The sequence below is a fragment of the Geotrypetes seraphini genome, chromosome 10 (genome assembly GCF_902459505.1).
Source record: "Geotrypetes seraphini chromosome 10, aGeoSer1.1, whole genome shotgun sequence".
In the NCBI taxonomy this organism is placed as follows: Eukaryota; Metazoa; Chordata; class Amphibia; order Gymnophiona; family Dermophiidae; genus Geotrypetes; species Geotrypetes seraphini.
The window spans coordinates 53,790,185-53,814,884 of NC_047093.1; the positions used below are offsets into that span (position 1 = coordinate 53,790,185).

The 24,700-nt window shown below is 43.7% G+C and overlaps 1 protein-coding gene across 10 annotated transcripts in view; it reads left to right on the top strand.

Moving 5' to 3' along the window:
- Positions 1-24,700, top strand: part of LOC117367785 (protein O-mannosyl-transferase 1-like) — a 435,721-nt gene that overhangs the window by 184,915 nt on the left and 226,106 nt on the right. For 9 of the 10 annotated variants that reach the window (XR_004540848.1, XM_033960719.1, XM_033960718.1 and 6 more), the window contains exons 14-16: positions 3,068-3,272; positions 8,162-8,387; positions 10,067-12,067. Coding sequence is in view for 9 of the 10 variants with exons in the window: in XM_033960719.1 (XP_033816610.1) it covers positions 3,068-3,272; positions 8,162-8,387; positions 10,067-12,067 (2,432 nt within the window). In the remaining variant the exon portion in view is untranslated. The remainder of the gene's footprint in view (positions 1-3,067; positions 3,273-8,161; positions 8,388-10,066; positions 12,068-24,700) is intronic. The other variant, XM_033960720.1, reaches the window with a different exon arrangement.

Sequence of the window (24,700 nt, forward strand, 5' to 3'; positions counted from 1 at the left end):
ATTCATTACCCCATTCATACATATCTTCATCCATTCTTTCATGTAAAATCTAAACAATAAATAATAGATTATACTTATACCAGAATTTTCTATACTTTCCCATCTTAAATTTTGTATAAACATCAATTCAAAAGTTATAATCTACTAAAATCACATTATACCCTCTTATATAATATAAAGCTTTATATGCACTTCCCTTTTTTTTTTTTTTCCCCCTTCCTTTTTCCTCTCCTCTTTTCTTTTCCCTTCCTTCCTTAAACCCTTCCTTTTATGAAACTTCAGGCTCATACCACCATGGAAGAATCAAATTTTATTATATTTTTAAACAATTTTACTAATAGTATAGTATATTTTAACCTAAAAGTTAATTATACTTCTTATAACAATATATAAGAACTCAATTAAACCAGATGCCTCCCTTTTTTTTTCTTCTCCAAGCTTTAGAAATTGATCATCCATTCATTTAATTATCCAAATTTATCCTGCATAAATTCACTTTCCTATTTCTATACCTCCCTTTTTTTTTTTTTTTAATAAGAAAGGGCAAAGTAACATCCTAAGGCCACTTGATAACCTCCCACAACATCCAATTTTCTTCCATATTCTCAGCGTTATATTTAATGACAAATATTCCATTCCATTTTGCCATATCCAATCTTAAAATCTTTTATCATATGATATTCAATAAAGCATCCCAACACACAGTACATAGTCTCCTTTCCATTTTAGACTTTTCATTCCTATACACTGTTGTAAACCATCTTATCTTCTGGCGATTTTCTTCAAGTTCCTCTGGATCTAAGATATAGGATATACAGCAAATCCTTTTCCTCTTCATGTGCAGCACTGACCTTTTAACTCAATAAAGGCCAGATTAATCTTAATATATCCTAGGGAGGCTCAAGCCATAACTCACAAGCGATCCTCAACCTACTTAATGCTGCACACCATGTCTATAAAGTTCTGTCCAATACACATATAAACACATCCTTTGCTTTTTGTTTATTTGTTTGTCAAAAGTATATGCTACAGCCATTTCTAAGAGATAGTTTTTGTTCCCTCTTATTAACTGTCCAGTACATCACTGCATCCTTTAGTTGTTATGAATGAGCACATGCCATTCTTAGAATGTTCAGCCACTTTCAAATTTTATATTCATTCCATATTCAGGAAACATCCATCCTTCCAAACTCAAAGCTTCAGGAGAAGAAAATATTTCTTTAAAATATCCATTCAAACAAATAACTAAAACCATTCATACTAATATAGGAAGATCATATGCCAAATCCTTGTTTAAGAATCCATAGGCAGATCATATTGACTCAAAAATTCCTTTAGCTTAACTGCCTCATCAAAATTATGAGTTTTATTTTCAAAAGTCACTCTCATTGTTGCCGGATACATCAGCCCATATCTTGCCCCTAATGATCTCAATTGAGGGCGCATGTCCAAGAGCTGCTTCCTTTTGTATGCAATGGCTTTTGCAAAATCCGGTACTATAAAGACTTTTGAATCCTGGCATTTCAAATCCTTATTTTCTTTAGCCAGTTTTATGATTTCTACCACCTGCTGGTATCTAAGCAGCTTGAAAATCAGCGGCCGGGGGCCCTTTTGACTAGGTAACCTTTCTGATGGAATTCGGTGCGCCCTTTCAATTTCCAGTGGATAAGGATTTTTCAATGGCAAAATGTTTGGCAGAAAGTTCAGCAAAAATGCTATAGGGTCACTTTTTTCTACACCTTCTGGTACCCCAATCAAACGTAAATTATTCCTTCTTTCTCTATTAGATACATCTTCAAGATCTTTTCTTAATATTTCAATTTCCTTGTGATCTTTTTTACATATGAGAATCTCTGCCTCCATTTTCTCAGCACACTTCTCTAACTGCTCTATTTTGAAATCGGCTGCCTGCATTCTCTTTGTTAGGATTTCCACTTCTTCCTTAAGGTATTTAATGTTTTTAGCACTTTCTAACACAATTTCTTTAATAGCTTGTAATTCTTTCATCAAATCCCTGTTTTCAATGTCCTCCGCCGGCAAGGGGACTGTTGACGGGGATACCGACTCTAGCTTTGAGCGTTTTACACTTCCCGCTCCTCCTCCTGCCGCCGAACTGTTCTTACTTTGTTTGTCCGAAGCCATAACTAATCCGAAATCACTTTTACAACCCGACTTACACCACTTTATAACCTGTTTTTTTTCCAATAATAGCCTTTCTTCATGGAGCCTCACATTCACCCGTCCATCTTAGAACGCTGCGAAGCCACGCCCCCTCGTGGGGATATTTCTTGACAGCGATATACCCTATCTGTGGAATTAGCCCAACCAATTGTGCATATTTGGATGATAGTTCCTTTAATGAGACTTGGGTAAAGGAGAGCAGATACAAAACCAAAAGGGAATCACAACATAATAAAGAGCTAACTTACTATTAGAATGAAACAAATTAATTAGTGCTTACTACTTGTATAATATAATGCAATAACAGAAATAATGTTTATGATTTATTTACATAACTATTTTACTCCTGTCCTGTAGATAGGACTCATCAACTATACAGCAGGAATAAATAATAGTTACCATCCCCTAGTGACTTTTTGTCAGAAAGCAGCTGTCTGTGCTGTCTTCAAATGATACCTGAAAACAGAGATTGATGAACACATATTGTCATATGGTTTCAAATGAGTGATATGTTTCCAACATTTATATTTGCTCTAGTTCAAGTTCTTATTATCCACAATGTTCATAAGTTGATGTTTTCTTATGCACATAAAACCAAAAAGGACATATTGTGTTAGAAGGAACATAGTATGCCCTTTTTCAGCATATTCACTGCTTTGTCATAAAATGCTGAATTGCTAAAGGAAAAAAAAATAGCAGGTAAGAACTAATTTTTCCTTTTTTGCTTCTTTTATTACACTGTCAGAGAGAGAATACCCTCAGTTCTGATTGTTAAGAATGGCAAGTAAAGTCCTGTTGTTATTTGTAACTTTATAATAACAATATCCTTTTAATGCACATACAATAGAGCAGCCAGCAATTTCTCTGATTTCTTTTTGTTCTTTAGGAACAATTATATAAGATGCAGCACTGGCAGCAGCAGACATACGCTCCATCTTCCCACTCTCACCCTCAGCGTTCTTTCTACTCACCACATCCTCAAATGCTTGGATTTGACCCTCGCTGGATGATGATGCCTTCCTATATGGACCCTCGAATAACTGCAGGCCGCACCTCTGTAGATTTTTACCCTTCTGCTATCTACCCTCCAGGTATAAATGTGCTTTCTTATATATTTTGTCCATCAAATTTAGCAAAATGCTGCCTTAATCTTATTTTTCTTTTACTACTATTTTTTTTAAATTCTTTATTCATTTTTAAACTTTCATCAAGTGTACAGAATTCATAATAGTGCTTGTGGTTCCCCACAGTCTGAAGAATCTGTCCTTATCTACCTTCTCTATGCCCCTCAGGATTTTGAAGGTTTCTATCATGTCTCCTCCAAGTCTCCTCTTCTCTAGGGAGAACAGCCCCAGCATTTCCAACCTGTCACCGTATGAAAAATTTTCCATACCTCTTATCAGTTTAGTCGCTCTTCTCTGGACCCCCTCGAGTACTGCCATGTCTTTCTTGAGGTATGGCAACCAGTACTGGACACAGTACTCCAGGTGCGGGCGCACCATTGCACGATACAGCGGCATGATGACTTCCTTTGTCCTGGTTGTGATACCCTTTTTAATGATGCCCAGCATTCTGTTTGCTTTCTTTGAGGCTGTCGCACACTGTGCCGATGGTTTCAATGTTGTGTCCACCATCACCTCCAGGTCTCTTTCAAGGTTGCTCACCCCTAGCAATGTTCCCCCCATTTTGTAGCTGAACATCGGGTTCTTTTTCCCTACATGCATGACCTTGCATTTCTCTATGTTAAAACTCATTTGCCACTTTTTTGTCCACTCCTCCAGTCTCGTCAGGTCCCTTTGCAGGTCTTCACAGTCTTCCGTGGTTCTGACCCTGCTGCAGAGTTTGGTGTCATCAGCAAATTTAATGACCTCACATTTCGTCCCCAGGTCGTTAATAAATATATTGAACAGGAGCGTTCCCAACACTGATCCCTGTGGAACTCCGCTCGTGACCCATTGCCAGTCTGAGTAATGGCCTTTTACTCCAACCCTCTGTTTCCTGCCTGCCAGACCCTGTTTTTAATTGCAAATTGCTTTGAATTTATGATATTGCGATACATCAAAATTTTTAATAAACTTGAAAGTTGATTGAGATGCTGTGGGGTGATTTGAAATGGGCTGTACATGCAAGAAACCCCTCAAACATCTCGCAGCTGAAAGAACCCTTAGTTGTCCTGTCAATCCAAATTAGATTGTAAGCTCTTCTGAACAGGGACTGTCTTTTTTAATATTAAATGTACAGCACCAGAGAAATAATAAATAATAATAGGAGTAGTAGCCTAGCTGCCATCAGGTCTGATAACATCTTCTCTATAACAGTAGAGCTCGGCACGGTTTACAAGAAATTAGAAAGGAGAAATAGTATGGAGAGGAGCGGAATTTATAACTTTGAAAATAGCCAATTTTTCTGATGTTTTCGAAATGGTTGGAAAGAGTTTACCGACTATCAAGCAATAGCTAAATGGTTTACAATAGGCATAATATAAGAAAAATATGGTAAAGTAAAAATAAAACAAAAGAAATTAAAATTAATATCCATTAGGATATGATAAATTGGGGTTAAAAACAGACAAGGTTGTGTTGTGCCTCTTTCTTTTCTGCCAAAAGTTATTTTGTCTTTTTATGTCAACCAGTCCGTAGTCCTTTCGGTTTTGGGTAGTCATGAAGGCTCTGGAGTAGAGACAGTTCTGCAAGTTGGATATCATTGTTATGTTCAGCGAACCCAAGAGTTCCAGAAATTGGATCATCTTTTTGTCCTCTTAGCGGATTCTCGTAAGGGGTACAGTGCTTCTAAGGCTACCATTGCATGCTGGATCAAGGAAACTATCGCTTCAGCACATCTTCTTCAGAAGAAGCCTGTTCTGGACTTTCTTAAGGCTCTTTCCACTTGGGGTCAGGCAGTTTCTTTGGCTGAGTCTTCTTGTGTGCCTCAAGTGGATATCTGTAAAGCTGCGGTTTTGTCTTCTCTCCATTCCTTTGTGCGGCACCACTGTGTGGACGATCAGGCGTGTTGGGACGCGGTGTTCAGTGAGCATGTTCTGGTGGCGCAGAGAAATCGATAAATGAATGTAAAGTTTATTATATATATAAAAAATCCAAACATTAAAATATATGCAAATACATAATGAAAATCGCTCCAAGACCAGCTGTGCCAAATAGTTGGACCCAACACGGTCCGTGTTTCGGTAAACCTTCAGGGGTCCTAAAAAATGGGAAATATTTTTCAATATCATTCACATTTCCATATCATCTTATCATCTCTTTCACACTCTTTATCACACCATTCTAGCACATGACATATAATCACACTTTTCCAATACTCTATTTATATTCACAATTTCATAATCATGTGTGATTCTTTTACAAACTCACGGGTGTCATTAGCATCTCTTCATAAATATTTTATCACTTGATATGATTTCTCATTTTTTAGGACCCCTGACTAAGGTTTACTGAAAACACAGACCTTCAAAAAGATATAAACAGGATGGAGTCAGTTCAGAGGAAGGGTACTAAAATGGTCAGTGGCCTTCGTTATAAGGCATATGGGGACAGACTTAAAGATCTCAATAATGTATACTGTGGAGGAAAGACAGGAGAGAGGGTAGATTTGACAGAGACGTTTAAATACCTACATGACATAAAAGTGCATGAGACGAGTCTCCTGAAAGGAAGCTCTGGAAGTTAAAAGGTGATAGGCTCAGGAGTAATCTAAGAAAATACTTTTTTTTACAGAAAGGGTGGTAGGTGCTTGAAATAGGCTCCTGTTACAGGTGGTGGAAACTGTATCCTAAATTAGAGAGTTGCTTGGGGACAGAAATCCCGCCCATCCCCTCCAGAATCTCCTCTGTCTCCACTCGTCCCTGCAAGGAATCCCATCCGATCCCATGAGGAATCTCCTCTATCCCCGCCCGTCCCCCCCATAAAAGTTACCTGTCCCCATAAAAAGCAGCAATTACTTCTGATAGTTTTGATTTTTTTTTAAAGTCCTAGTTTATTTAAACCAACAATAAAATACAATATAAACAAATAACAGTGAACAGAAATAAGAGATGCATACATCAGCGGAAAGAATTAGAATAGACATTAGGTCATGTGATTGTAGGGTCGACCATTTATTGTTAAAAGAAATAAAAGTTGGATTTTTTGGCAATATAAAGCACATATCTGTAGAGCAAACAAATCTGGTTCCACCATCTGGCATAGGTAACTTGTGAGAGGTCCTTCCAAGATCCACAAATGGTTTTTAATGCAGCAATGAGTAAAGAACCAAACAATACAGCGTTAAAATAATTTAAAGCAGAATTAAGAGAGGCAATTTTCAGGACAAGGATTGCATAAGAAAAATGTGCCAAAACTGAACTGGAAACCCCAAAACAAACTCAGCAAGTACTTCATTTTGTACTAAACACAATTGGTGGCATAACCATAAGAGGGGGCTGGGCCTCCCACTTTGAGCTTAGCCCCCCTCAAAATGAACATCTCCCTTGCTGTAGCTGGTGGGACATTTTGTTTTTCCATCATCTTGGTCCCAGTTTCTGCTTTTATCTATCTTCTACTAATTCTCTTTCCAGGCCTCAGGAACCCCGGTTCCATCCCTGCAGGAGTCCCATGATCCTGGGGGGGGGGGGAAATCCCTGTGGGAGTCCCGCAATCCCCGTTCCCAGGCCTCAGGAACCCCGGTTCCATCCCTGCAGGAGTCCCATGATCCTGGGGGGGGGGGGGAAATCCCTGTGGGAGTCCCGCAATCCCCGTTCCCATGCAGACCTCTAATCTGAATTCAAGAAAGCATGAGACAAGCACATGGGATCTCTTTGGGAGAGGAAGAGAGATAGTGGATGCTGTGGATGGGCAGACTAGATGGGCCATTTGGCCTTTATCTGCCATCGTATTTCTATGTTTCTATGCATCATGGAGTGATACAGATGCATTATCAAGTTTCAAGTTTATTAGGATTTTATATACCACCTATCAAGGTTATCTAAGCGGTTTTACAATCAGGTAATCAAACCGTGCCGAGCTCTACGCTTGTGGAGATGGTTCGGTATTCAAACCTAAGGTTTAGTTTAGTTTAGGTACTCAAGCATTTTCTCTATCTGTCCAGGTGGGCTCACAATTTATCTAACGTACCTGGGGCTATGGAGGATTAAGTGACTTGCCCAGGGTCACAAGGAGCAGCATGGGATTTGAACCCACAACCCCAGGGTGCTGAGACTGTAGCTTTAACCACCACGCCACACACTCCTCCATTATGACATTCTTGGTCTTATTTACCATCTGTTTTCTAAATTCCTAGCATCATGTTTGCTTTTTTGGCTGCCGCTGTATACTGGACAAAAGATTTAAGCATATTGTCTAAAACGACACCTAAATCTTTTTCTTGGGCGCTGTCTCCTAAGGTGGACCCTAGCATCATGTGACTATGGACTCCTTTTACAAAGGTGCAAGCTGAAAATCTACTGCCTGCTCAAAAGGAGGCGGTAGCGGCTAGCGTGCGGGGCAATTTAGCATGCACTATTCCGCGCGTTAAGGTTCTAGCGCGGCTTTGTAAAAGGAGCCCTATGTTTTGGAGGCAATTACCCAAGTGCTTATTCCTCATTCCAAGAAGCATGTTTGTGCATTCCTGAGACTAGTTAGATATCACTGATGATTCATTCATTGACTGCTCTAATCTGCTTTTTCTTTTGATCTGATTGGGAGCTGTTATTTTTGTCCACAGGTCTCAGTGTACATTTTTTTTTTTTTTTTACAACAATTTAACCTTTTCAAAATGTTTTTAATAATATTTTTTAAATGAGTACTATTAAATAATGGCAGTTCAACTGAAAAAGAAAGTCAAGTGATCCATTAATTTGTCATTTGAAATACTGATGAATTTATAGCGACATTTAAAACAAAAATTGACCGTGCAGCTGAATATGGGATAGGTCAGAATGTTGTCCTCTCTATAACTTTATTTATATCTTGTTTATAATGGTTAGGAGTGATGAAGTCTATGGCACAGCAGGACTGTATGAATAGCACCAGCAGCTGCCCATCTGATAAACAAGGCTGTCAGTCTGTCATGCAGTTGGAGAGAGGAATTGTGTTTGCAGATCCTGCTCCAGCTTGGAATCAGGAGACGTACACATCTCAGACAAATAAAGTCTACTCTTTACCCCAGCAGAAACAGACAGAGAAAATTACCACAGAGGGATTCAACAGCAGGTGAGCATAAATTTGTGTATCCCTTCTTGTGCTACATTTCTTTGTACTATTGATTTATGCAGTTTAATGGTATTTCCATTTCATTACAACTCTTTCAATTCAGTTGACTTTGTAATTCTTACAGGCACTCGGGGATTTTTTTTTCCAACCAGGAGTCCATGCAATAAAGTACTCTTTTTCTTTTGCTATTGGCGTGAAAAATCTAACATTATGTTTGATGGCTTGAACCTAAGTAAATCAAGGGAGGTGTATAGTCTGTCTTGTTTTTTTATTCCATAATGTCTGGAGGTTGGCATGCATTGTGTAGTTTGTATGTCCTTTATTTGTTTGGAGATGACACTCATTGCATAGTCTTCTCTTCTTATTACCAGTGGCTGACCAAAGCCTGCTTTGTTGTTGGGATTTTGGTTTTTTTTTCCAGTTCTGGCTGAAACCAAGTCTGTGGCAGAAACAGGGTAAATGTTTTCAGCCAAAATGGAAACTATTGTCCATACTCATTACCTGGTTTTGGCCAAAACTGAGACTAGAACTGAAACAGATGTTTTTCCCCACATGTTTTTTTTCAGAAGCTGAAACTTTGTGCTTTCTGCCATTTGCCCCCCACCTGAATTGAGTCTGCCCATATCTCCTTCTCCTGAACAGGAGTATCTCCCTCTTCTCGAGCATAGGCCACTCTGAGCCTACCTTTCAATCCCTGATTGTATAGGGATGAAATTGGGACAGAAGTAATCCCCAATCACTCCTGTTCATGTTGGCTTGGCTCTCAAAATGGCTGCCACAACCTATCATGAGAACCTGGAATTGTAAAATAGGTCCCAGGGTGGGGGTAGGGATACTCCTATTCAGGAGGGAGGGAAGCCAAACAGGATAAAACACTCAGGCAGTTTTGGCCAGTACCAAACAATTAACAGTTTAGGCTGAAACTTTAAAATAGCTATTTCACTAAGTCTGAAAAGATACCAAAAATGAAGTTTGGGTTTTGGTGCTAAAATCAAAATTTGATTGCCTACTGCTTACTTTCTACTTTCAAAGTGTCCTTTGAAATGTCATCATGTTTCTAATATATTTAGTGTTTTCAGTCTACATCCTGCAACAATCTCATCAAATGGTGAAAATGCATAACAGTAATGAATTCACCATCTGGTAGATTGGGCAGGCCAGTAATCCTATTTAATTCAGAGTAGACAGTTCTACTACAAAATAAATTAGTGTAAATCATATTGATAGCAATTTGCTCTTGACTTTACAGCACTAGCACAGTCACAGTGGACAAGAAGGCCACTGCTAATAAATAGAAGAACAGATGCTCTTACATGCACTATGACCAGCACCCTCCCTCAAGTCTGTTACCTTTATGAGAGGCCAGAACACCACCAGCAGCGGAATCCCATGGATTGTTTATATGGGGGTGGGGATGGGGAGAAAATATTTATAGAGAACTGGAAGAAAGAAGAGAGATCCTAGTTTGGTAATAGTAATGAGGGGTACCTAGACATACATGCTGGAAAGAGGAAGAGAGAGTCTTAAAGACCATGGTTCCCCTGAAGTGTCGATGCTTGTTATATCCCACCTGTACTTCTTAGCAAAGCAAACATATAGAGCGTAATCTGTTTTTGCTTGACTTGGAGCATAAAGTAGTTCTCCAATCACATTGACTGATTTCTTTGGTTTCCTTTCAGGAAGGAAAGTCCTTATTCCACCTCGGCAGGGAAATCAGAGAGCATAAATGTCCAAAGAGATCTCTTTCAGGAGAAAGGGGACGAGAGCTTAACCAACAGTTATGATAAAAAGACTCAAATAAACTTTAAGAACTGTATCTCACCTCTAAGAAGTCAGGACCTCCTCTTTCAGCATCAGGAAAACATATCGGGTCATCAAACCAGCTTAAAAACATCTCCCCTGAGAGAGTCTAATTACATCCAAAGTGATAAAGCTCAGTATAACAGCTGGGACTTCACACACCATCAGAAGCCATTAGATACAGCCAGCAGTGTCAAGGAAGATGCCCTCAGGGAAGATGGTTCTTTGAGTTCAGATTTATGGAAGAAAGATGAGAATGTCACTGAACACACAACAGATACCCAGTGGGGTTCAGAAATCACAAATGCTGCAAGCCAACATCAGGAGCACATGGGTAGGACCCGCAGATCTGGCCCAATTAAAAAGCCAGTCTTGAAAGCTTTGAAAGTTGAGGACAAGGAGAAGGAACTGGAGAAGACCAAACATGATGCAGAGGAGCATGCCAAGCCACTGAAAGAGAGAGAGAAACCCTCCTACAAGACAGATAATGAAGGAAGGAATGATTTAACTTTAAGTCCTCAATGTTCTTCACTGAATGAAAAAGGCTCTGCAGAGACTGGTTGTATCCGAGACGCTGAAAAATCTTTACAAGAGGATGCAAAGTCTGATAGAAGTTGGGAGAACAAATCTTTCAAAGATTCTAGAGAGCTCCCACCAACCAAAAGAAATAATTGGATCTTTATAGATGAAGAGCAAGCCTTTGGTGGCAGAGGTCCAGGCAGAGGAAGGGGACGAGGTTTTCAAGAATTTAGTTTCCGGGGACGTGGAGGTAGGGGTGTATATAATGGCCAGAAAAATACGAGAGGGCGGGGCCCAATGGAGTTTGTTCAGCCTGAAGATTTCACAAGAGGCAAGTCACTCAGGCGCAGGGTTCCCAGTGAAACTCATAGTGAAGGGTCAGAATATGAGGACCTTCCTAAACGACGACGTCAGAGAGGTTCTGATAAAGGGAATGAAGAAACTGCCCTAGAAAAAGAAAGGACTGATATGAAAAAAGAAGACTTTAAAGATTCCTGGAGATCTAATAAAATTTATTCTGATGATTCAAATAGTCTTGATTGTAAGTCAAGAGCTCCAAGAGCCTTTGGAAGAACATTACCACCTCGACTGAGCAATTCTGGGTATGCACAAAGATCCTTTGGATCCAAGGATACAACTTATTGGCAGTCCAAAGCCGGTGGATCTTCTTGGCAAGAATACAGTATTCCTTCAAATACTTTTAAGGCCAGACGAGAATCTGAAAGAGATTATATCCAAGATTCCTATAAGTATTCGGACTCCTTTTCTGGACATTGCTATGAGGAGAGAGAGGGTAGTGACATAAGGCCCTTCTTTCAAGATGAATACTTGGTAGAACCAGATAGCATGGACAATAGAACATTCAGGCGAAGACGTCCTCCTCGCCAAGACAAACCCCCGAGATTCAGGCGCCTCAGACAAGAAAGAGAAACTGTTGGCCAGTTGAATGGTGAGGATGCTGGTAATGTACTGGCTAACCAGTGGCCTGGGCAGTCCAGAATTTCTCTGGAGAAGAATGGCCCATCTGGTATAAGATCTCCAGAACTGTCCTGTCAGAACTCTTCTGATCATGCTAATGAAGAGTGGGAGACTGCTTCTGAAAGCAGTGATTTCAGTGAGAGACGGGAAAGATATGATGGCCTTCCTGAATCAAATGGACAACGTGATTGCAGCCTAACTGGTGGAAGTTTGGGAGAGAAGCGAGAACTATCTAAAAGGAGTTTCTCTAGCCAGAGACCTTTGGTAGAGCGGCAGAGCCGTAAGATGGAGCCAACAGGGTATGTGGAAAAATCAGGAAGGGCAAGTGGGAGCAGTAGTCGAAATGAGAGCCAACAGAATGGAACACCAGTAAAGAACCAAAGGTAAACCTCCAGTGTGCAGTCCAACTCTCTGGTATTTGACTACAGTAGTAATTACCATTTCTTCATAGAACTAGAAAGTGGAGCTTGGCAGGTAGAATACACTCTTTTGGTAAAAATATGCTCTTTGAGGAGGACCTGAGTTGATTACTGTCAGAAGCATGGTAAGAAATACTGATGCTTGAAACCAGCATTTAATTAAAGTACTTGCTATTTACTGTAGAGTGGGATTTGATACTTGAGCACCATTATGTTAAAGCAGGAAAAATTCAGATACCAGGTTCCAAATGATTTTCAACAGCCATTCCACAGTACAGGTAACCTGATCCTCCTCCATCTCAGGCACCCAACCTTACGACTGCTCTCTAGATGTTTTTTTTTTAACTGATTTTTAACACAGAGATGTTTTATTTGAAGTTGCACATTTTCAGTGTTTTGCCATTTGGTTGTTTCTGAGTTAATCTACCTTTCCTAAGCATCCCTCTGCCTAGACTGATGGGTTATGCATGTCCACCATCAGATGGAGACTTGAGAAGCACAAAACTGTGGCAGAACCTATAAGCAAGATGTGCACTGCAGTACCTTTCAGAGCCAGTAGTTCTCTTTCTTCAGCATGTGATGAGCCTGTGCAATCTAGACTGATCTGGTAGGATTTTGAAAAAAAAAAAAAAGAATTATTCTTTTATTTCTTTCTCTCAGCGCCTCTGCTTTGCTTCTTACTGGGGGTCATGACTCATGGGGGGGGGGGTGTCTCTAAGTACCCTGGAGGTGTCAAACCTGGGCAGCTGGGTCCCTGCCACTTATAATGCTACTCATTGTGAAACCATGTAATACACAGCCCTGTAACTCTCCTGTTACTATCACTAGATGTTCAATGCTATATTCTGTAATTCGCTGTCTGTACAGTTTGTCTTCATTGTAAACCGCCTAGAAGTCGCAAGATTGTTGACGGTATATAAGAATAAAGTTATTATTATTATTATTATTATTTTTATATCCTTGTTCCTTTTTTCTCCCTGTGTTGTGTTATGGTTTGTTTGTTTTTTAATTAGAAAGTTGTTTTTGTGCCTTGGCCCTAATTTGCATCTTGCAGGCCCTTGTAGCGCTTGGCAAATTGTGTCTCACTTCATTCCATTTTTATTAAAAAAAAACCAAAACCAAAACAACCGCCCCCCCTTGAAATCAAAAACTTGAAAATGGAGCCAAATAGGCAATGATCCAGATTGCTATCCCTGCCTTTGTGTTTGCTGAGGGGTTTGGGGAACTGATCTTTCCTTGTTTAAATTTAAGAAAGATTTCTTTTTAGAACAAAGGGAAAACGGGTATCAATACAACATAGCAGTGAGCATTCCAAACACCTTCTCCACATTATAACAGACTAGTGTTTTAGCCCATTACATTAACGGGTGCTAGAGTAGATGTCTGTCTAGTTTTTTTTGTTTTTTTTTTGTCTCTCTCTCCTTGGACGCTGTCTGTGTTTCTCCCTGGCCCCCTGTCTGTCTATCTTTATTTCTAACTCTATCCTCTTCCCTCACATGTGCCCTTTTTTCTTTCTCCTCCCCACTTCCTTCCAACGTCTGCTCCCCCTGTCCCTCAGACTTCCATTCAGCAACTGTCCCTCCTCTCCCCCACACTTCCATTCAGTGTCTGTCTCCCTCTCTCTACCCCTTCTATCTACTGTTCACCCTCTGTCTTGCCCCTTCCGTTCACTGCCCTCTCTTCTCTTTCCATCCAGTGTCCGCCCTCTCTCTCTCTCTCTCTGTTCCATATGGCATGTACTCCTTCCTTTCCCCCTTCCTTTTCCCTTGGTCTGGCATACCTTCCTCCTTCCCTCCATGCCCTTCCATCTCTTCTTCCCTCCAAGCCATTCTCTCCCCCTCTGCTCCCTTTCCTCCTTGAACTTCATCGGGCAGCAGCAGCATTCACAATTCATTGCTGTTGCTGGCTTCAGGTCTTCCTCTCTGGCGGGTCTTGTCTTCATGAAAACAGGAAGTAGGCAGGACCCGCCAGAGAGGAAGGCCTGAAGCCGGCAACAGCAGCGAATTGTAAATGCTGCTGCTGCCTGAAGAAGCCAGGCCTTAACAACAAAGCTCCCTCCAGTGTTGACAGCCGCGAGAGCCGTCTAGCAAGGGAGGGATACCACGGGACCACCAGGCTTTTTAAAAAAAAACTTACCAACGGTGGCGGCAGTGCTGGGGGGGGTGGAGGGTTTGAAAAGGTGCAGCGGTGGCGGTGCTGGAGGGGTTTGAAAAGCCATCGGCTGTGAAGTATGCCGCCTGCATCGAACTTTGTAAGCGTGCATGCGCACTCTTGCCGGCCACAGTCCGACAGATCAGGGATCAGGGAAACACGCGGTAAGAATGCGCATGCATGCTTAGCATTTTATTATTAGATTCCTAACAAAGAAAACCAAAAAGAGAGGACATAAAGGATTGGAGAAAGAATTTCCCCCAAATACTGTGTCCTTGTAAATACAGTATAATCTAAGTTAACAGGTTTTCAAGTGCATTAGGTGAGACATTCTAGACAGTAGAGTTATTTCCCCATGACCACATGCTGCTGCAGAAGGAATCTACTCCAGATTTTTTACTTTGCCTCTTCACTGGGCTTTCTAGCTCTACCTTCAGTTCTTTCCTTCTGCACACTTGCCTGAAGGAGTGTTTGTTCTGCTCTCCCCATTTTATTATTTTTAACTTGATGTAATTTTGTCCCCTTTTCAGGTAATTTAGTGCTTGGAGCGATTTTGAAGCTCTGCCTGCTTGAAAATTCCCAGACTTCAGTCTGTAGCTGACAAGCCACTCCCACTAGGTATCTGTTAGCCAGCCTGCATAGCTTTCTCTGGAGCTTAGGGCCGTCCCTGAGGTGGTCTCACCTACAGTTAATCAGGGAGTCGCGCGCAGGCTGCTAGGCGCCCTTTCAGGGAGTCGCGCGCAGGCTGCTAGGCGCCCTTAGGAGGCTTGGTAGTGTCTCACAGGATTTTGGCTGTGTCATGCCTCCACCCATCCTGGTTCATATCCATTGGTTTGCAGGGGTGGAGGTCTAGTCAGACATTGGAGTCTGACTGGCAGCCTGAAGATCAGCTTTGTAGAAGCATTACCAGCATTGTGGCAGTAAATTTTCTCATCCAGCTACTGTGAGAGAGCTGAAAGCAGTTTGCAGCACAGATCCTGTCATGTCACAGTGAGTACACAGGCTGACAGCTTGTGAAAGACATCAGGGGAGGTTGGAAAAGTGGGGGTTTGAGTGTTTTTGGATGTTCCCCCCCCTGAAAAATCATAAAATCGCCAATTTTAGAGTTTGGGAAAAAATATTGCGATTTTGGTGCAAACGTTTTGATGGCAGCCATCTTGGATTTTTAGCAATCTTTTTTTCTGAAGTTCCCTGCTTCTTCAAAACTGCAATTTATGCCTGGAATCCTGCTGGGATGGAGTCCATAAGCTTTCCTCATGTGGATTCTTGCCAGGATTGCACAAATTTAGCGCTTTTAGAGCATCCTTATGCATTTGCTGTGTGGCCCAACTGGAGGGAGGTTACAGTGTCCAACTTAGCTTCTCCCCTGCTGAAGCAGGTGAACAAATGCTCAGTTAGCATGGTGGGGCGACCGTCGTTGTTTTCAGGGCTCTGCACAGCTAGTACTTCCATCAGCCAGGCTGTGGGACCCTCTGCAGTCTAAGAAACATAAATGCAAGTTATCTTAGGGTGACATGCCCCAGGAGCCGGACACTTTTTCAAAATTTATGAAATTTTTGTGGTCAGAGTTTTAGAACAAGTGTTATCCAAGGACAAGCAGGCAGGTATTCTCACTAGTGGGTGATGTCATCCGACAGAGCCCCGATGCGGACGTCTCACAAGCATACTTGCTTGAAGAAACTTCAGAAGTTTCGAGATGCCCGCACCGCGCATGTGCGAGTGCCTTCCCGCCCGATGCACCGGGCGTGTCTCCTCAGTTCTGATTCCTCGACCTATGCATGGGGAGCTCATCTGGACGTCTTCGCACTCAAGGCTTCTGGACCAGTGCGGACCGGCTGTGCCATATCAATCTTCTGGAACTCAGGGCAATTTTCAATGCTCTTCAAGCTTTTCAACATCTGCTTCACGACCTGGTGGTCCTCATTCGCACGGACAATCAGGTCGCCATGTATTATGTCAACAAGCAGGGGGGCACGGGATTGGCCTCCCTCTGCCAGGAAGCTCTCAGAGTCTGGGATTGGGCAATTCGCCACAACACCTTCCTCAAAGCTGTCTACATCCAGGTGGTGGACAATGCCTTGGCGGACAACTTAAGTCGTCTCCTCCAGCCTCACGAATGGACACTCCATTCCAAGCCCCTTCATCAGATCTTCTCTCAGTGGGGGACGCCTCAGATAGACCTCTTTGTGGCTCCCCACAACTTCAAACTGCCTCAATTCTGCTCCAGGATCTTCACTCCTCATCACCTCGAGGCAGATGCCTTTCTTCTGGACTGGAGGAATCTCTTTCTATATGCGTTTCCTCCGTTTCCTCTCATTCAAAAGACTCTAATCATTCAAAAGACTCTGGTCAAGCTGAAGTCTGACCATGCCACCATGATTCTGATAGCTCCTCGGTGGCCCAGACAAACTTGGTACTCCCTTCTACTTCAACTCAGCAGCAGGGAGCCATTCCTTCTTCCAGTGTTTCCTTCACTACTTACTCAGCAACAAGGATCTCTGCTCCATCCCAACCTGCAGTCTCTCCACCTGACAGTTTGGTTCCTCTCAACGTAACTCCCCTCCAGTTTTCCAAAGCGGTGAGGGATGTATTGGAGGCTTCCAGGAAGCCTGCTACTAGACAATGCTACTCCCAAAAATGGACTAGATTTTCTACCTGGTGTGTTTCTCATCGTAAGGAGCCTCAACGAGCCTCCCTTTCTTCTGTGTTGGACTATCTGCTGCACCTATCTCATTCTGGCCTCAAGTCTACATCAATACGAGTCCATCTGAGTGCAATTGCGGCTTTCGATCAGCCTCTGAAAGAGAAACCTCTCTCTGCTCATCCTGTGGTTTCCAGATTTATGAATGGACTTTTCCATGTCAATCCTCCTCTCAAACCTCCTCCAGTGGTTTGGGATCTCAATGTGGTCCTTTCTCAACTTATGAAACCTCCTTTTGAGCCTCTCAACAAGGCTCCGCTGAAGTTTCTCACTTGGAAAGTGTTTTTTCTTGTTGCCCTCACGTCTGCCCGCTGAGTCAGTAAGCTTCAGGCCTTGGTGGAGGATCCACCTTTCACAGTATTCCATCATGACAAGGTGGTCCTCCGCACTCATCCGAAATTCCTGCCTAAAGTGGTCTCTGAATTTCATCTCAACCAATCCATAGTTCTTCCAGTGTTTTTTCCAAAGCCTCATTCTCATCCTGGAGAATCAGCTCTTCACACTCTGGACTGTAAACGTGCTTTGGCTTTCTACCTGGATCGCACTAAACCACACAGAACTGCTCCTCAACTTTTCGTCTCCTTTGATCTGAACAAGTTGGGATGCCCTGTCTCGAAGCGTACCATCTCCAACTGGATGGCGGCTTGCATCTCTCTCTGCTATGCCCAGGCTGGATTACCCCTTCCCTGTAAAGTCACAGCCCATAAGGTCAGAGCAATGGCGGCCTCTGTAGCCTTCCTCAGATCGACACCGATTGAGGAGATTTGTAAGGCTGCACTTGGTCCTCGGTTCATACCTTCACCTCACACTATTGTCTGGATACTTTCTCCAGACGGGATGGACAGTTTGGCCAAACAGTGTTACAAAATTTATTCTCCTAAGTTGCCAACTCTCCCACCATCCCATTGAGGTTAGCTTGGAGGTTACCCACTAGTGAGAATACCTGCCTGCTTTGTCCTGGGATAAAGCAATGTTGCTTACCGTAACAGTTGTTATCCAGGGACAGCAGGCAGCTATTCTCACGTCCCACCCACTTCCCCTGGGTTGGCTTCTCTGCTAGCTATCTGAACTGAGGAGACACACCCGGTGCATCGGGCGGGAAGGCACTCGCGCATGCGCGGTGCGGGCATCTCGAAACTTCTGAAGTTTCTTCAAGCAAGTATGCTTGTGAGACGTCCGCATCGGGGCTCTGTCGGATGACATCACCCACTAGTGAGAATAGCTGCCTGCTGTCCCTGGATAACAACTGTTAATAACAATTGTTACGGTAAGTAACATTGCTTTCTCCCCCGGAGCAGTCTCAGTCCCCCTCTGCAGTGACTCTTAGTGGCGTGTTGCCTTGGGCACATCCTCGCCTCAGCCTGCTGTGTCTTTTGCGCTACCTGATGCTTCCCTTACTGATCCCTTGTTAGCAGGTACAGCCCTTCCCGGAGTGGGAGATCAGGGGCTGTGTGTTGGTTCTGTGGATCCCTCTGGGGTCTTGAATCCTGTGGTTAATCCTACTGTTCTGCATTTATTTAAATTCACTGCTTTGCTGCACTTTATTTCTGAGTCATTGCAGGAATTGAATTTAGTCACTCAGGCGGCTCCGTCCACTTCTTCCTCCTTGCTAAGTGGTGTGTGCTTGCAGTCAGCTGCCTTTCCCTGGCACCCTGATTTGAGTTCTCTGGTCTCAGATCAGTTTGACTCTTCGGGGAGCTCTCTAAAAATTGCTAGAGCTATGTCCCGCTTGTATCCTATGGCACAGGAGTGTCAGCAGCTTTTGGATCAGTCCAGGGTGGATTCTTTGGTGGTGCAGATGACTAACACATCTCTCTCCCCAGTGAGGGTGGTGTTGTGTTAAAGGACATGCAGGACTGGTGGGTGGATGTGGTCCTCAAGATACTTTTTGATGCAGCTGCTTTGGCGATGTCTTTTGTCTCATGCACCTATCTCTCTTGACTATGCACCCTGGAGAGTGAGTCCCCCCTCCTCAACTTCTGATGGCTGGGACAGATTATAAGGTGGATGCATTATATGGCCTCATGAGTTTTGGCAAAGGTGTCAGCATATTCCATCTCTGCCCGCCGATTGCTCTGGGTTCACCAATGGGCTGGTGATTCCACTTCCAAGGGTACTTTGGCTAGGCTTCCTTTTAATGGGTAGTTATTGTTTGGCAAAGATCTGAACGACCTTATGGATTCTGGGCTGAACCATTGCCCCAACTTTGCTGGATATCAGACTCTGTTCCTCCAGGGGTTCTGGTTGCTCTAATTTTTGTGGCTCATGGCATTCCAGACCGTATACAGATACCACGTCGCAGAGATTTTCACAGGTCCAAATGATGATATACTGGCTATAGGCATTCCCAGCCTTCCACCTCCTGCTGGATATTCAGGCTATAGAGTCATTACCGCCTGACCTCTTGGGGTCAGGCAGATACTCCATATGCTTTATCATGCCAAAGAAAGACTCAGAAGATTGAAGGCCTATTCTGGATCTTCAGCACGTGACTGTGGCTCTCAAGATTCCTCAATTTCGAATGGAGACTTTGCGTTCGGTCATTGCAGCAGTAGCCCCAGTAGTTTCTTGGCTTTCTGGATGTCACAGAGGCGTACTTGCACATTCTGAAAGAGTCGGCTGCTGGACTCTATCACTTACCCCTCTATCTAAGAGAGAATGACCAAGCCACACGCTGTGTGCCTTAGAATAATGCTGATATTTTATTTCTACAGGATTATACTCTTGGCAAGTGAACAGCATTACAAAGTAATTATAAAAAAAAAGTCTCAGCATATTATCAGCACACAGGGGGAGAGATTTTACAACACAACAGAGTGCCAGCCTCATATCAGTGTAGCCCCCCTTCCCAGCTCTCATGAGCCAGAGTTGCTTCCTTTGTCCATTGCTTTCTCTGTCCATATAAGGTGAGTTTCCTCTTCTCATCTTCATTTATGCGCAGCTGAAGGCCATTTTGTTCTATCTTTGAGCTGTGAGCCAAGGACATGTTGCCTCTGTCCAGTCCTGCAAATTTTCATTTTCCTGTGAGATGATAGCAGTTTGAAAGATGCACAACCATTTTGTACACTTACATTTCAGTGTGCATCATGCTGTATGCCTTCTTTGTCTCCACCAACACAGATGGGTCAGTTTCATCATTTTGTTCAATTCCCATTTTTCCAGCCTACTGTAAATTTTTGTGTTTTCATGTACTGGAATAGCATTACCAATTCTCAGCCCTGCCCTTTGGGCTAGCGACATCGCCCTGCACCTTCACCAAGATAATTGTGGTAGTGGTGGCTTACCTGCGAAAGATGGGTCTCCAGGTTCACCCTTACATGGGCAACTGGCTGATCAGAGCTCCCTCGCTGACAGAGGAATGGCACATGGAGCAGGTGCGCCAGGTGCTGGAGGACCTGGGCTGGATTGTCAACCTCAGAAAGAGCCATTTGCACCCCACACAATCGCTGGAATACCTGGGAGTCCTTTTTGACATGGCGGTGGGTTACATCTATCTCCTAGAAGGCCGCAGGCAGAAACTGTGTGCCCAGATTTCTTCCTTTCTGCAGTGTCTGTCTCCGTCGGCATGGGATCATCTTCAAGTTCTGAGATCTATGTTTGCCTTGCTGGATGTAGTTCCTTGGGTGAGGGCGCACATGTGTCCTCTATAGCATGGTTTGCTCTCTTGCCGGGCTCTGCACAGGGATGCCTTGCAGGCCCATCTGCCTTTAGACTTTGAAAGCCCAAGCAAGCATGGACTGATGGCTTCTTCCACAATCACTTCACAGGGGCGTGCCACTACTCATTGCCTCCTGGATCATGGTGATGACAGATTACAGCCTTAGGGGCTGGGGTGCCTATTGCAATCATTATCCTGTTAAGGAGTGTTGGACGCCCTCACAGAGAAAATGGTCAATCAACCAGTTGGTGCTCAGAGCCATTCGACTGGCTCTGACAAGATAGAAGAAGACTCTGGAGGACCAAGAGGTCAGAGTCTTTGCCAACAGTGTGATAGAACTAAGGCCGGTATTGGACAGACCTACATGGTCTGTGTTCCATATATGGTGATTCGGTGTAGGCTGGGCTGGGGTGGGTATCAATGTGAACTGCATTAATATGGAACAGGAGGATGTTACTGGCCAGACTTTACAGTAGATGTTCTGCAAACAACGGGATGGTTGGATAGGGTGGAGTGAGCTTAGACGGCAACTTCAGCTTTTGGAACCTAGGACAATACCAGACTTTACAGTCTATGGCCCAGAAATATCAAAGAAGAGACAAGTTAATCTAATCATGTATTTTTTAATGAGTATAACTTATGGGCAGACTGGATGGACCGTTTAGGTCTTTATCTGCTGTCATTTACTTTGTTACATCAATTGTTAGGGAGGGTCCAAGAGCACTCCTTTGGCTCAGGAAGCCTACTTCTTTTTCTTTGGGCAGAACATCATCTCCTAGAGCTGACTGCAGTGCATGTGGCTGGCCGGAAGTTACATCGGAAGGAGGGACTCAGTAACATAGTAACATACATAGTAGATGACGGCAGATAAAGACCCGAATGGTCCATCCAGTCTGCCCAACCTGATTCAATTTAAATTTTTAAATTTTTCTTCTTAGCTATTTCTGGGCAAGAATCCAAAGCTTTACCCGGTACTGTGCTTGGGTTCCAACTACCGAAATCTCTGTCAAAACGCACTCCAGCCCATCTACACCCTCCTAGCCATTGAAGTCCTCCCCAGCCCATCCTCCCCCGAATAGCCATATACAGACACAGACCGTGCAAGTCTGCCCAGTACTGGCCTTAGTTCAATATTTAATATTATTTTCTAATTCTAGATCCTCTGTGTTCATCCCACGCTTCTTTGAACTGTTACAGTTTTACTCTCCACCACCTCTCTCGGGAGCGCATTCCAGGCATCCACCACCCTTTCCATAAAGTAGAATTTCCTAACATTGATCTTGAATCTACCACCCCTCAACCTCAAATTATGTCCTCAGGTTTTACCATTGTCCTTTCTCTGGAAAAGATTTTGTTCTACGTTAATACCCTTCAAGTATTTGAACGTCTGAATCATATCTCCCCTGTCTCTCCTTTCCTCTAGGGTATACAAATTCAGGGCTTCCAGTCTTTCCTCATATGTCTTCTGGCGCAAGCTTCCTATCATTTTCGTCGCCCTCCTCTGGACCGCCTCAAGTCTTCTTACGTCCTTCGCCAGATACAGTCTCCAAAACTGAACACAATACTCCAAGTGGGGCCTTACCAATGACCTGTACAGGGACATCAACACCTTCTACTGACTACGCCTCTCTTTATACAGCCCAGCATCCTTCTGGCAGCAGCCACTGCCTTGTCACACTGTTTTTTCGCCTTTAGATCTTCGGACACTATCACCCCAAGGTCCCTCTCCCCGTCCGTGCATATCAGCTTCTCTCCTCCCAGCATATACGGTTCCTTCCTGTTATTAATCCCCAAATGCATTACTCTGCATTTCTTTGCATTGAATTTTAGTTGCCAGGCATTAGACAGCAAGAAGGTTCCGGTTGGAGCAGCCCTGTGTGTAGGAAGCTTTAAGAAGCTGGTAGGCTTGCCCCGGGAGATGCGAAGGGGGTCAACCCAGGAGAGTCGAAGGTTTGTTGAGGGTTTTTTTTTTTTTGCTGCCAGCGATTGGGAGGGAGAGAGGGTGCGAGGGAGGGTCTGCTGGACTCGCGATGTGGGGGCTGCTGCTGCTGTACCTGCAGTTGTGAGAGGAGGCTGCTGAACGTCCGATCGCGAGGAAGGCTGCTGACTGAGAGGGGTGGGAAGGAAGGCAACTCATGGCAGATACTTTACTGCAGGGACAAGGCCATGCATCGCTTCACGGGGCAGTAAATGGCCTTGTACCCGTGGCAACCAGTCTTTTTTTTCCCTCAGTCTTGCAGGTTACCCATGGCTAGCAGTGGGTAACAGTCACCATGTCATTCTCTATTCTAGACTCACACCCTGTCCTTTTTGCGCCTGCTTAGTGTTTGGTCTGTATATGCTTCTCCAAGCTGATTCTTGGAGTCCTGTCAGCCCTTGAGGGCTGGAAAGAATTTGTATATATGTTTCAATTTATTGGGGAGTAGTTTCTGAGCTCCTTTGAAGCCTGTGTTGGCAGTTTATGCTATTATTAGTTACTTTATGAGCAGAACAATTTGTTTATGCCTATTGCTACAGATGCCTCGACTTCATGTGCGTTGGGTGGCTCTATGTGCTTGGATACTAATTGAATGTGGAGCTAGAGAGCAAAGTGAAAAGTGAAAAATCCAGAGTGGATTCCTTCTGCAGCAGCATGTGACTATGGGAAATTAACCCTACTGTCTAGAATGTCTCACCTATCTACTGGAAAAGAGCTTACCCCTGCCAACAGGTCCCCAGTCCTTGGGGGCTACCCCGGCTGTGCGCAGGCTATTTCAGTCTGGCTGTTTGCCTGATCTTATTTCTGAGCCCTACGGTTCCTGACTTGTTTTCAGACCACCAGATACAGGTTGTATGTTCCTTCATGAAAGATCAGTGTCTGCTGTCTGCTTCCTTTCTGGACATCCAGATTTGGCTAGGATTTTCTCGAAGGTCTGGGTCCCCTTACAGGTACTAGGGACATGGCTCACTAGATCCTTCTCCAAAGTCATGGTGGTAGTTGCTGCCCACCTGCGCTTGCAGGGTATACTTGTACACACACCCAACAATAAAGGCCTGCCGTTACAAAAGATTCCTGGACAGAACTCTAGCCTTCCAGGCAGGTAAACTGAACGACTGGCTGGGTAACATTATCATGCTTTCCTCTTCCTAGTAAAAATGAAACTGTTCAACCGATTTGTGACCCAAGAATTTGTTGTTTATTATCTCTCGTATTCTGTATCCAATTCATAGCTATGTCACTGACTGTCCAGCTCTTCCTATTTGTACTTGCTTTCAGTGTACTTTTATTCATCGATTCTATATTGTAACTTATCGCTGACTGTCCAGCTCCTCTTGTTGTAAACCGCCTTGAACTACCATGGCTTTGGCGGTATATAAGAAAATAAATTATTATTATTATCTGTACCTGGATGATTGGTTGATCAGAACTTCATCGCTGGAGGAAGGCCGCAAGGTGGTTCTCCAGGTGGTGCATCTGCTGGAGAGTCTCGGCTGGGTGATAATCAGAAGAAGAGTCATCTTGAACCGACTCAGAACTTGGAGTACCTGAAAGACCAGTACTCCACGGGCCGGAACCAGGTGTTCTGCTGGACTATAGGAAGCTCAAGCTTCGGAGTATCATTTGGGTCATGTTGGAAGTTCAGGCTCCAATGGCCTGGCAGTACCTGCAGGTACTGGGTCTCCTGGTTGCAACCATAGCTGTGATTCCATGGGCCAGAGCTCCACTCTGTCCTCTTCAACTGTCCCTCCTGATTCGATGGAATCCTTAGCGGGATTTGCTGGGGATGAGGTTGCCTTAGTTGGTGGCGGCCCGCAGCAGCATGCTGTGGTGGCTGAACCCAGTTACTCTGGACAGAGAGCTCCCTCTATGAGTATTGGACTGGGTGACCCTGACAATGGACACGAGTTTGTCCGGTTGGGGGGCAGTTTGCAGATCTGTCCCAGCCCAAGGCCAGTGGTCGATCAATCACCTGGAACTTTGAGTGATCCGTCTGGCCCTGATGCGCTTTCGACAGAGTCTCCATCGGAAGGCCATTTGTGTTTTCTCAGACAGTGTGGTGGCTGTAGCCTCTGTCAATCGTCAGGGGGGTACAAAGAGCCCCCTGTT